This window comes from Vanellus vanellus, assembly GCF_965231255.1.
Source record: "Vanellus vanellus genome assembly, chromosome: 1".
Lineage (NCBI taxonomy): Eukaryota > Metazoa > Chordata > Aves > Charadriiformes > Charadriidae > Vanellus > Vanellus vanellus.
In genome coordinates, this window is record NC_138905.1 from 10,486,081 (window position 1) to 10,500,614 (window position 14,534).

The window sequence follows — 14,534 nt, forward strand, 5'->3', positions numbered from 1 at the left end:
ATTACTTTCAGTGTTAGGAAACAGCCCCTTACTCAAGGTTGAATTTATCTAACTTCAACTTCCTGCCGTTTAACCTCGATATGCCTTTGATAGCAAAGTTGAAAAGTCTTCCACTATCTTTTCCACATCTTTTCCACATGTAAGTACCTATACACAAAGATCAAGCCACCTCTTCACTTCTTTTGATAAGCTGAATAAATATAGCTCCTTAAACTTCCGATCACAAGGATTCCTCAATCATATTTGTGTCCTTCCAGTGAACCCTCTGCAGTATTGTCACATGTTTTGGAAGTGCGGACACTAGAACCAGACATGCTATTCGATGGTGTGTATACAGGCAAGGCCACTTCCCTACCTCTGTTTGAGATTACTCTTTTCAGGGACTCAAGTGCTGAGTTCTTGGCACAGCATCACAATGAGAAATCTCATTATATTATTTTACACTTGACCCAAGGTTCTTCTCTGGAGCACAGAGTTATCCCAGTTTACACACTGAGTTGAGGCACCTAATTAGCTGTCCCATGTGACAAGGTCAATGAAGAGATTTCTAGAGATGCCTGTCACCGTCCGTTCTAACAAGGCACCTGGTATGTGAAAGATCCTAAATGAGGCACCTCAGTCTAATGCACGAAGGTAGTCTGACTGAACAAGGATCTGGACCTCCACCTTCTAGGGCATTCTGATATAAACTGTGTTCTCTATTCCAAGATATACCACTTTGCATACAATTGTATTAAAATATACTTTGTTAGCTTCTAATCTTTAACTTGGTACTCAGAGCATACCGTAACCTGAATGCACCCAGAGCTCTCATTAACCTTTTCTCTTCATTATTTATGCCTCCCCAGTCTTTTTGTAAACTTTACTAGGAAAGAAATCATAGGAGTTTTGAATCACTGATAAATTGATAATTCTTTTTATCAAAAACAAAATTTAAGGAAACCTTCAGTAAAGGAGGATCCATCAATGCATACCGAACAACAACTCTACTTTGATATATGTCAGCAGTTTATTTTTCTTAATAATTCTGCAGTGCACATTGTTTCATCAAACAGCTATGTACTAAGTCAAATGCCCCGGAGAAAGCCAAGTATTTTTAATTGGCACAGTTGTTCTTCTCAGTCAGTCTTACACATTGTAACAGACAACAGGTTTGTTTGACAGTACTCTCCATCCATAAAATGAGATGAATGACATTCATTACTTTTGAATACTGTCTAAATATGACCATACTTGAAGTTTAAGTTCATTTTGGCAGATTAGTAGAGAATGTGAGTTGATCAGCCATATGAAATGAATTTTCTGTCGTATTAAACCTGCCCTTTGCAAGATTAAAGACAGATGGTCAGGAGAGAATGAATCAGTACAGAGGAATAATACTATTATCCCAAAGAGAAAGAAAAACTCCACCTGTGTGGTAATTTGATGGGGTAGGTAAAATATTCCAGCTCTCATCATAATGATTTTTAGATTCTGCCACCTTTATTTATGAGAGAAATTATTTTTCTAAGTGAGAGCACCTGGTGAAGTCCATGGCATTGTTTGAGGAGTGGAGGTGCTGTTCAACGAGATGTTAGTTATAATAAAAACCAGCAAAAACTGAACAATGACAGGGTTTAGTTAATATTTTTGCTGGTTTATAGAACGCACCCTTAAATTCTGTAATTCTTCTATCATTTATGACTGATAATTATTCTTATTTGACTGGGATCTATGCAGGAAAATTATTCCAGATTAAAAAGTGAACTAAAAAGAAGCATTGCAGTTCATATGTGTCATCAACAGGCAGTGGTTCTGCCCTTTCTTCCAGAGTGGCCCACTTTGGCATGCCCTCTTGAAGCTCTGCAAAAGGAGTGTTGTCTATCAAAGGCTCCACACTATGGAGACAGACAGAACTTCCCCAGGGTGTCTGCTTTCCTTCTAAAATCCATTCTCAATTGAACATAACTGTTGTCCTCTCCACACTCAATGCATCTGTTGCTCCATCCATCACCACAGCCTAGACTATAAGCTCAAAGCATAGAGCTGTATCCTTCCTTTTTTTGGTTTGGGGTTTGTTTGTTTTTTTTTTTTTTTCATGACCTTTGTCCTTTGTTGTTATGATAGCAATCATTAGGTGACAGGACTTTTATTTGGTATTTGCTCTGATATGACCCTCACGATCTCAACACAAGTATTACCATCAGAATCAAGGAAAAAGGAAAGTCTTGGCTAGCAAGGCTCTGCGTGAAAACTGCATTTCCCCACAGAAATACTTTCACTTTTGTACAGCATTTTTGCACATCTTTAGCTCTTCTTTCACCTGGTCATAAGACTATATCTTCATATACAGCTATTCAAAGCTTTTAATTCTAGAGACCCCTTGGAACTTCCATACATACGATCACACTAGTGCAATAGAATCATAATTTATATTGCTAAAGATCCTATTCGATGCCATAGGACCCTAATGAGCTTATGTGTTCAGCTAAGGTCATGCAAAGGTGTGTCTCCTACAATTCTGACCAAGTCAATCACTTCTGCTTCAACACTCTAAACTGCTAAGGATAAATGACTGTGATTTCTATATGCAGGCTTCGGGTGGGTTTTTTGTTCTTTTGGTTTGTTTTTTTTTTTTTTTTTCTTTTTCCAGAGTATTTCACATGCATTAAATCAGGAAAAGATATTATTTCTGTCACTATAGGCCAGATATTTTGACACAAGTCACAAATTGCTAATCCTTTAGCAAACCCAGACAGCAGTCTGACATTGCTCCAGATTTTAAACAAGTTTTCACATTGGAGCCCAATGTGTCTTAATCATTTAACCGTGGAATAAAATGCATAGACCTGAAAAATACATCTGACTTTTTAGGGAGGATTTAACGTCCGTAATATTTTATGCACTCTCATCCCATAGGACGATTGATCTTTTCAGTATGTCACTGAATAGTAAAGAGGATTGAAAACAGATCCTCAGAAGAAATACCGCCTCCCAAATAATCTTAATTATGTCAAATAGCAATGAACTATTTCAACCAGTTCGTTGAGGACTCTGTTGTAACCCCATTTGGCTCAGAATACGAAGTTGAATGAACATGGAAGGTGTAATTTTCAAAGTTAGTAATCCTGTGACAACAAGCAAAGCAATTCTTTGCCAGTGCTTAGATGCTTTCGAAAATTAGTATTTGGGTATTTTTAAGAAGATATTGCATCATGAAATGAAAAGTTCTTTCACTGTTGGAGCATCCTAGTTTTACTCACCCATGTATCTGCATGCCTGTGTTATGCTGACTTAAATGGGACGGTAGGCTGCAATAGGAACTTTTTAAATTCTTCAGAGAACAACTTCCTTTATATAAACTCCATGGTATTGATTAATTTTCTATTAGCTTTAGATTTTTAATTTCTTGAATTAGTTAGTTGGATTTATATCAGTTAGGCACTTGGATAATATTTGGGACTATAGTTATCAAATACTGCTAATACACGTTTTTCTTAGCACCAAAATTTCTTCTGCTTCAATACAAAAGGCTATATGATGTGAGCTGTCTTTTCAGGCCTGACCCAGTACGTTATTTTCTGTTGTTGTACAAAGACAAGTATTCTACTGGATATCTCTTTTACCACATGTGTACAGATTAAGACAGGTCACGCAGTTGAGAGCTTATTTTGGAGACTTATATTTGAATTATATTTTCTGCTGATTCTGTGATTTTTCAGATTTTTTTTTAATGGGGAAGTCAAGGTTCATCCTTCCTAAAAAAAGCCTCTGCATAGTGCGTTCAGTGTGTCTTTCAATGTCAAAATAAAAATGTAAGGATAAGTGAGTACACAAAAAAAAAAAAAAAAGTGAAAAAATATTTTGAGAGTATACCGAACAAAAAGATGTTTGCAAAAAAGTGTCATATGAATTTATACTAAAAACATTATAGTACAAAAGAGAAAGGAAATCAAGATGAGGTTTATTCTGTGTGTTACACTTCACTTTCTATTGTGGCCACGAAATTTCTCTGCATTTGCTCAGTATTCAATTTCTCACATGAGAAAAAAAAAAGTCTGGTTACACCAGTGAAATGATCTACAAATCTTGTATTTGATCCTTTTTGAAATAAGTTCTTTGGTTGCTCATGTTAAGCTGTGTAAGTGCTCACATTTGTGAGCAAAATGCCAGACTAAAGGTGCAATGTTAAGATTAAACCAAATTTTAAAATTACATGAACAAATAAGAAGGTACATATGAATAATAAATGTTTCTTTGTTTAGAAATAGCACACCTGCTATGTTAAATATTTTGAAATTTTATTTCTACAGAATTTCTACAGAAGTCTGTTACTGCCTTGGAGATTTCAGAGTAGGGATGTGAACTTCCCCTTGGCAGCCCTCTCCCTCCCATCCCTCCCCATTTGCAGCTCGCTCTGGGCTTCAGTCTCCAACTCTGATGACCCTTGCTGAAAGCCCACTTTACCAGGTCACTCAGTCAGTCAGATGGTCCGTTAGGATGTTCTTTCCCTGTGGAGTCAACATGTCCCAGCGTATCCCATCCCTTCCCAACGGTCTCCTGCCTCAAACAGGGCACTATGATCAAGTAAGGTGAATCTTTGATGTTTAACGCCCTTTTTTGATGCTTTAGGAATTGCTTGAACAGAAAAAAGAGTGCATCATATGACACTAACACCACATGGCTTTATTAAGGTTTTTAAAAGAACCTTTCTCATAGTTTCGCACAAGCGATGCATCTCTATTTTATGCTTTCCCATTCGATGCACTTTCCACGTGAACTTTCTTATTCATAATTCTCTTTACAAAAGTCTCAAATATATGACCCCTAGTAAATGAAATGCAAGAGCTCTTGCATGCAATGACATTATTACTCTCAGGTTTAATAACTATGAGATCATTAACGCTAAGCATGAATTTTGTCCAGTGAGTTACACTGTCAATAGTACAGTTAAAAACTATATTCACAAAAATCTGCACAGTGTCTCCCCACAATTCTTTAGATATGATTTACTATCCTGCAATATAAGTAAAATGGACTTCTTAAAAAAAAAAAATCCCAAACAAAAAAAAACAACCAAAAACCAGAAGCAAATGCAAAAAAAAAAAACCAAAAAGCAACCAAAAGAGTACAAAAAGGCACAGATCTGGAGAGCAGAGCTTGGCTATGCTGTTGGAGCATATGCATACACTGTTAAGTATGTAATTAAAGGTTCTGAAATGGTTTAAATTTCCTGTTAAAAAAGGCCAGTATGGTATGGTTTACTTTTTTGTTACCTGGAAAATAATAAAAATTGGAAGTTAAAAAAAAAAATCCCCTTATAGCAAATCAAATTATTTTTTCTCATAAAAATAATATCGGAGCAAACCCCAACCAAAGCCTCTATATTTTTAAGTCCCTGATTTAGTGAAAAGATACAGCCATTGTATTAACATTGAGAATAGGCTTAGGTGCTTTGCTGACTAGGAATGGAAGTAAGCACATGTTTTAAATTAATCACATGCATAAATGCTGTCTTGAACCAGAGCAAAGCAGCACTTGGTATTAGAGAAAGCAATTTTCTGCAACAAAAGTTAAATGTAGTCTTTAAATTTTCATGGTTCTGATTGACCTTTTCTTTCATTATTATTTATAACCTACATTATTTTTCATTGTCTAAAAATTATCAATTCATATCAAGTTAATGGCAATAAGCTTGATGCCCTTGGAAATATCTTCTATTTCTTTTTAAACAACATTATTATTTTAATAACAGTTGAAAATATATTACATTTCCTAAGTCATAGGTATCATAAATCAAACCCTGAGCCCCATTTCGTTTCACGAACTGCATGTAGAAATTTGTAATTCCACTCCTAACCCTCCATATGTGTTTTCACATAATTTTTACCCTAACCACTGAAAAGCACCTCTAAAATAAATTGCAATGTTCAATAGCTGTGTTGGATAATCTGTGAGGAAACTGTCAGTTTTCTTCTGACATTTCTCCAGAGATTCCAATGTCACAAGCAGCGAGGAGGGGTAGAATTATGATATTAGCCTTCAAAGCTGATTATTAATGTGTAACGCTTATTTCATTTAAATTGGCATCCTGTGGAAGCTGACACATCTAACACCTGATCTTCAGTTGCTTACCCCAGTGATGGGAATAACTTATTGCAACCATGGAATATTTGGTATGCTGTCCTAAAAGGTGAAGGTGGAAAATCTCTCTTGAGGGAGTCAGTGCTTACATTTTCAGTTCATGCAAGCATTGCATCTGCAAGCATTTATGATACACATCCTGCTGTATATCAAAACTGGTGAGATCCACTTAGAAACTTCTCCATGCTGCACTGAAATCCAAATTTTTGTCTACCTTCAGTGTTAGCATTAGACTGTATATTTAAGCTACAATCCATATTCAGAAATCCCAGCTATTAAAATGTAGATAATGAAAGGATACTATGCTTAACATTTTCATTCCATCTTCATAGAGCTAGATGTTTTAAACACATTCATGTCATGAATGTTAAAAGAGATAGGCTTATCTTCGCCATTGATTTAATTCCGATTCTCAGGGGAATGGTTAGCGGTATTAGTAGCTTTTTCATTGTGATGCTATAATTTGTGTTAAGTGCCACAAAATCCTTCCACATCATCTGGAAGACTCCAGCCAAGTCTCCCTGGTCTGAGCACCAGGGGCATTTTACCAGGGGAAGACCTGAATATGATGGTTTATGGTGGTTTATGATGCCCTGGTGGGATCGTGTCTTATTCTACAGCACAAAAACTTCACTTTCTCTTCCCTACGTAGGATGAAATATAAGCCATACACTACAAACCACGATGTATGGATAATACAACTTTTTCAAGTATTGTTTCAAAATAATTTTTTTTCCACACCTGATCACTTTACCTGAGTAAGTTTTTTTCTGTAATCAGTTTAAAATTTGTTAATTTTTCCTTTCATAGACGACTCCATTTTTAGTTTATTGGGGAGAAAAGTGATCAGAAAGCATTAAGACTAGAAAAATCTATCAAATTTTAACTCAGTTTATCTCTCCACTCACTTCTACACCTTTATCTCTAAAAATTGGGTTGGTTTTCTTTTTTTTTTTTTAAACTGATGCATTGACGAAAAGTTTAGCTGAGATCCTCGAAGAGAAACTTTTTCATGAGTAACGTTATTTTTAATACCTGATTGGAGAATAAAAACATCAGACAGACTGTTTTAAGAAATATTTCCTTTACATCATATTTTATGACAATTATGACTTCCTAGTCCTTTTGCGCAGTTTCACAAAGTTTTTCTTTCCCTTCCTGAGTTCTCCTTACTAATTTTTTTTCTACTGTTGACCCAAAATGATATGGTATTTAGTTTTGAAAAATACCTGGTATGTGATATTTGAAAAGTATGGAATGGGGCTGAGATTTCCACACACACAGAAATATTTCTTCGTTGTTTGACATTTACCCAACAGCAGAAGGGGAATAGTTACTCCTGCTGTGGAATTGAAGCTGATACAGCAGAAAATAATATTCCTGCACCACCAGTCTCAACCAGGAAGATGATTATTTTCGTCTGCATCAGCTTCAACATCAGGGTTAGGCTAACACAGGAGCTTCTAGAGAGGTGCGATTCTGAATGCCGTGTTACCTTGTGGGTTTTAGGACCGTTACTTAATTTTTTTGTGGTTTTTGTTTGTTATTTTTATTTTGGGCTGGCTTTTTTTCATTTCAAGTAGGACATGAAACAGATATCTCATTTTTCCAGAACTACATTCAGGGTTACATCCCATTTTTATGGAAACTCTCTAACTTATGGGAATCTTACTTTTTGATCAGAAGCTGCAGCAAAATGGCACGCATTATTTAGACAGATGGGAAGGGAAGATCGGTACATCAGCTTGGCTAAACTGGGGATTAAGGAGTGAATAATGATTTGAAGGGCAGGGGCTTGTGAAAAATTCAAGATTAACTGCTTTAAATGAAATGCATAGAAATATTCAATTATTCACCAATGAGTGGGAACTAACAGCTCTACAACTTTCTCACTTTATTGTTGTCTTTTTTCTTTCCCACCTTTAAAAAAATATTTTTTAATTATTATTATCTTACCAGTTTTCCATCCCATGCAATGGTCAGTATCTCTTCTGCTTCTTTTCTCCGTGTCTTTTTATGTTGTTTTTTTTTCAGGAGGGCATAACTGTCATGAGTGGAGGTACCTGAAGAGAACAGAACATTAGTTTTGCTTTGGGGACAATAGCATTTGCTTGGGAAGAGAGAGATTTGTAGGGTGGATGGGTGGGCATACAGGTGAGTGACCTGAAGGGGAGTGGGGAATACAGCATTGCAGAGAGCAGCCGCATAATCAGGATTTTATATGTCTTAGAAAGAAAACTTCCTAAGGACCAAGCTGTATATGTTACTACCCCCCAAAATTCCATGAATGTAACCAACAGCAGAAAAAAGAAACTGCTATAAAGACATAAGGACTAAAAGCACTACATATACACTTATGTAAGGACTACCAGGACAATATTTTGCCCAGTCTAGATATATCAGACTTTTTAATGTGCAAATACTGAGTTATTCTAATAATTACCTGAAAATCCAGGTCTAGAAAAACCTGATTTTTATGATTAAAACCCCTCTTGGACCTCTTTTAGAATGTTTGCTATAGGGGAGAGATCCAGGCAGATCCTGCTCAAAATTCTGGGGTATTTGGGGTCCTGCCGCATGTACTGTTATGCCTCACAAAACATTTCCCTTAGTATATTCACGATGTGAACCTGAGATTAGTTTACTGAGCAGGTAGGTTGCATTTATCCAATATGTTGATATAATCTGCATTTCAGCAGACTTTTGAGTAAAACTGGTACGCAGTACTGGAACTGCTAGACTATCAAAATTTTACCAGTCACACACTTGATGGCTGGGTGGCATATTTTTTAGGAAGCTTTCACAGCTTTCTCACTATTTGGTCTCCCATCATCATGTTTTGTGGTATGCTTTTTTGTTAATATAGAAATGAAAAAAATATTGCGGTCTCAATTGATATTTTAGCCAGACATTAATGGGCTCTTTTGAGAAAGCTGGCACAAATGTAACACTGCAAATGAAAATTTAAATTGTAAATTTCTTCTCAGCCTTTAAGGCCTTATACAAGCAAATTAAACTAAGTTGCCAATATTCTTTTTATACAGATATTCTGTTAAATCCACTGCAGAAATCACATTTGCTCTGAAAACCGTAACTGGGGATTCATTCCTAAACATGCCTTTATTAAGAAGAGATATAAACATCTCAAAGCTACCAAGAGAAGATAACACAGTATGATATATTTAACAACTACTGGAAAAAAATGTTTAAAGAAGGAAAATACATTCCATGGCAAGTTATCTATTTAATGTTTAGATAATTTGGAGAAAAGATAGAGGAATCTTCACTCCCTACTCCCACAGATATGAAACAAGTGCAATTTTAGTGCATATTTTACTGATTCTTTTTGGGCAGTGCACACACAAAGATGATTTGTAGAAACCCAGAGAATTTTTACTAGTACATCAGTAAGCAACCGTAATTGTTTTTTTCCCTAATGAAGTCAATCCATTCCAAAGGTATAACAAAGTTAAAGCTCATCTCGAAGGACGTTTTTCTTTGCCTGTAGGGTTTACGCTGTTTTCTGTGATTGTTTTTTTTTTTAAAGGATCATCTGTTTCAACTGGAATCGCACAAATTTGAGAGAGGACGAGGCAGGTGCCCCTTTGACCCAAGTTCTTCCTTCACATCCATCTTAATTGGTAATGATCTTTATGTCACAAGCTTCACGGTCCTGTCAATCTGTGATTCTGAGTCTCTTTCGTCAGCACATCGAGGTGTTGTCAGTCTTCCATTTCAACCTTCTACATGTCAGACTTCATCCTCATGGTGCTGCCCACATTAATATTCCATCCCAGGCAGCATTAACTCCAGCAAGGGTGTCTGACTGAAGTGAGTAGATGTTGTATGACATGTGCCATCCTAAAGAGGTAATTGATTGTTGTGTAATTTTGGAAATAATTATTTCCTGCTTTCCTTCAAAGCAAAGCAATATGTCTAGCTTAGTCTTTTACACTACTGAGATAAATACACTATAAATAAATTTATATTTTCATATTTCTAAATATAAATAATACATTTAATAATAAATAATAAAATATTTTTAATATAAATTTATAAATTTACTATTTTTCATCTACTGAGATGTAATATGAGTAAAAAACATCCTGTAAAAATATGACTTTATCTTTTTTTTTATATCAAGCACTTATTGTTTATATACATTGTAGTTTTTGCAATCAAAATAGTTTTTTTTTTTTCAATGCTGCCTTGTAACAAAATTATCCAAAACTGGTAATTCTCTGTTAGAAGAGTTATCTTATACTCAACAGTTATGAAAATAAAATTCAGTCTAAGGCCTGCAGTGCCAGAAAGCTGTGCTGAGACAGCGCTCCTCTATGCCTTGCTGGTAAGTATATCTGTAGGGCTGGGACCTTTGAAGTTGTAGCATAGCAAACCATATGTTTTCTTCCTCTATAATGTTTTCCTGAAAACATTTTGTGAGATCAAGCAAACAGAGTCTTGGCAATACTATAGTACATTGACTAAAAATAGACTAGAACAGCAGGTAAAAGGCGAAAGCTAGATGCACTTAGAGAGTAACACAGTGATTCATGTTTTTAGAAAACAAATGAGAACTGAACATTCAAAAGGAATAGTCATTAAAGAAAGAGCTAGAAAAAGAGGCTAAAGGTCAAATACATTTTCGACTTTTCAGGGATAAAAAAGTTAGAGGATTTTAAGGCCCTTTGATATTTACATTTGACTTCAAATCTTAAAATCAGACAGCTAAGTCTCTGATTGTTAACTGCAATGATATAGCTCACCCATAGTGGTGAGGAAGTATTGGTTGTGAGTGACAGATGTATTTTTACATGCTCAGTTTGTTTATTCCTTTACATTAACCAATTACCTACAAGAAGAATCTTCACCAGTAATGCCGAATATTTCAAGTTGCAGCAATTCATCAAAATATTGTTCCTTCCCATTTAAAAAAAAAAAATTACAGCTCAAATTCTTAAGAGTTAGTGGGTTAAGAAGTCATGAAAGAAACAGAAAAAAATGCTGTATTTTGACTGACCTTCCAAAATCCATGACGCACAGATTGTTACGCCTTTCTTCCACCCTTATTTCCAAATTGTTTCGACAGTTTTTAACAGATTCCAGTCTTAGTTCAGCCTGGGAACAAAGACTCATCCCATGGAATTTGCTGTAGGCCTGAAACCTCATGGTCTAATCTTGAAGTCCTTCTCAACCTTTCCTCAGACAGAACTAAGTAAATAAATTAACCTGATCATGTTCCTATGGTGAGATCAATGTGAATTTTATTTGCTTAAATAGAAGCCAGATTGTCCCACTGAGCACTTCAAGACTGATGGTTGGTCCTTGTGTTTCTGGTCTATTCATTAGTTTGCCTGGATTATGGGAGGTCCTATGGATCCTCACAGTTTTACCTGAACAAGAAATCCAGTAAAAAAGATCTTCCCTGATAAAAATTAATCAGTCTTGGACACCCACTGACAGAGACTTATAGAAGCAATCTCACAAAGCTAACAATTCTGTAATGTGGCAAGACTACAGGAGGAAATAATGCATTTTTATCAGATTACTGCTACAACACCAAAAAACCGCCAAACTTTCACCCCTTCATCAAAGCTAATGTGACTTGAGAAAGCTATTTAGAGGTTGTTTTTCTAGGCTTCCATTGGAAAATCTATAATTTCAAGTGATCATAGAATGATACTTTAAAAGCATAACAAAATTCTTCAGAGTTTAGTATTTTATCTATGCTTTCATACTTTTTATGCTATTGGAATGAAACATTACCAACACTTACGAAAAATATCCTATATAAGTTTGTATTTCCATGTATTCTGCTATATTCTACTAACCAAGGACACAGAATAAACAGAATTAATGCTGCTCCTTAGGTTCCAGAATGCACATCCTTTATCTCTGTAGGTATTCATTTGAAAAGGGTAGAAGACATAGATGCAAACACAGTGAATATTAAAGAATCTTTTAATTGATATTTGAAAATGAGACTGAGCTTTCTTAATGCCGAGCGCACCCTGAAGGAAGGGATGTTCCTTCATTCGGCCAAGCCCTGGTTCCAGCTCATGGTAGCCATGACCCCAGGATGGGAGATGACAACTGCACCATGCACGCTCCAGGATTGGTCTCCATTCTTTCCCCCAACACTTGGAGGTTCCCTTCCTCTTCATACACTCCAGTTCTCTTAGAAAGTGAAATCTGCCCCTGGTATGGAGTCAGTGTGCCCTTGGAGGCTGTACCCCAGAGCTGCCTCCACTTTCCCATGTAGGTTCAGCCAATGTGCATGTCCTTGAAAAGGTTTTATGCAAACCTCTTACCAAAGACTTTCGCATCCCAGCATCCTCTTCTTCCTGACTAAAAAATTCAAAACCTACTTCCATTTCTGCAACTTACATTAACACAGCAACCTACAGCAGTGTGGCTATTGACTAACAGCGAGGATTAGACTAACAAGGAAACTTTACATACCTCTGCTAAAAATTTAAAAGCTTTTAAAATCTTGATCTTGAAAGATAATTTACAACATCACTAATTAGAACCAGATTTAGCTAGATTAATTTAGGAATAAAGAGAATCTCTTGTTCTGTATCTCTTCATGTATTTCAACACATCCGTTAAAATACCCACTTCAAGAAAACAATAATTCGTGACTTGGCTTTAAAACTAAATATCCATGCTGTCGTAAATTTTATTAAAGGTTATGTGACCCAGTGGTAAAGTAGCTTGGGATGAATTCCTTAATTTATGAACAATTAACTTTTAGCAATTTATTGTCAGCATCAGGAAACAGAGGAGATGTTGGATGGCAGACAGGCTGAATAAAATAAATGTGTTTAGATAAATGGCATATAAAACTTTTGGACTTCTATTTCTAATGAACTCTCCCATATGCTTTCAATAGCCAAAACTATTTTTGATATCAGATTGTGCAAACTGATTCCCTCAGACCACACTAGCCCTTGAAAGCTGAGAAATTAGCTTATGTCTATGTTTTGTTACCTGCAATATATCACGAGCAACTGGTGAAAAACTTAAAATACATTTTAATACGTTTTTCTATCCAGGGAATCCATTCCGATAATATTTTCTGGTTTTACAGTATTAAAACATTTTCATGTATTTGTGTCTGTTACTCTAGACATAGAACTAAAATAAATACTTTTCTTAAAACAGAAGACAAAATACTTTAGTGACAGAAAGAAAATACAAATATACCGAGGAAGTTTACCAGCTAAACAATAGCTAATTTCTTTGAATTTGATTGTTTTTTTTTTTCCAACTGTGAAAAGTATCACTTGCTAAAAATGTGAATTGGTGTTCTGATTTTAGTTGGCATGTGAGTAATAACTGGCTGACAGTCAAAGAAATGCACAAAAGGTGCTGCTTATATTCTACTCCTTTAGTCATAACAGAGCTAGTCCACTTTGTGGAAAGTGATATAATGAAGATTTTACACAAAATGGACTGCTGATGAATAATAGCTTATGTTTGTATTACCTTCCAATTTCAAGCAGGTACATAAAACATGCCAATAACAAACAAAGGAAATCCACTTCTAAGGTAGAAGCACCCGATTTATAGAAATCCCTTGTATATATTAAGATTTTTTAATTAAATCACATGCTTCAATCTGTTTTACTTTATCTAGGAATTCTTGGTTTTTAGAAGAAAAAGTTTATATTTGATTTTGTCAATATTTTCCTCTGAGCAAAGGTCAAAAAATAAAGGCATATTTTAAGGGCTCCCAATTGAACTGTGATGTACTTATTTCCTTGAAAAGAATGCTAGCTAAAAAATATGCATGCATCACTTGAGCTAAAATTGGGTTTTGAGGGCCATGGGATTTTTTTGTTTGTTTAAATAAGGAAAGAGGAAAGTTTCTATTCTTGATTCAGCAGGATTAACCAAGCTATCTTAAAACTTAAATTTTGGCAAGTAATTTGTCAAATACACGCGAAGCTGAGGTTAGACTGGAAGAGGGGAGGAGTGGTGAAGGTCTGTGATTTTTCAGTTGATTTTCACTGGAAGATACTGGTTTATCAGTGTGATGTGTAGCAGTATAAAAGCCTGCAGGCTTGACAGGAGAGCACCGACACGTAGTTGTAGCTTTTCAATGGAGAAGAAAAGAGTAGAAATCTTGACAGGATTTTTCAAACCTCAACCTCAGGTTCTCTCTGAATCTAGGCCTGGTCAGCACCTGTAAAAACCTAGCACTGCTCAAAATTTGGAACACGGATATACGGAATGTGCAAAAGGCTATTGAAGAGGAAAAGAGAAAAATCTCTTAATGTCAAAAGTGCAAAAGCTCTCAGAATTATATTGAATGTTCTTGTGCTGAGATCTTTTCCAGTCACGCTCGTCAGTATTGTCTCATCGCTTTCCTTAGGAGAGGTGACCTGTCTGCTCACACTTGATAC

General features: G+C 35.7%; 1 protein-coding gene across 1 annotated transcript in view; it reads left to right on the forward strand.

Annotated features, from left to right (window-relative positions):
• SEMA3E (semaphorin 3E) overlaps positions 1-14,534 on the forward strand; it is a gene marked incomplete at its 3' end in the record, with an annotated part of 70,490 nt that overhangs the window by 20,798 nt on the left and 35,158 nt on the right. The window contains exon 4 of the mRNA XM_082498737.1: positions 9,671-9,764. Coding sequence (XP_082354863.1) covers positions 9,671-9,764 — 94 coding nt within the window. The remainder of the gene's footprint in view (positions 1-9,670; positions 9,765-14,534) is intronic.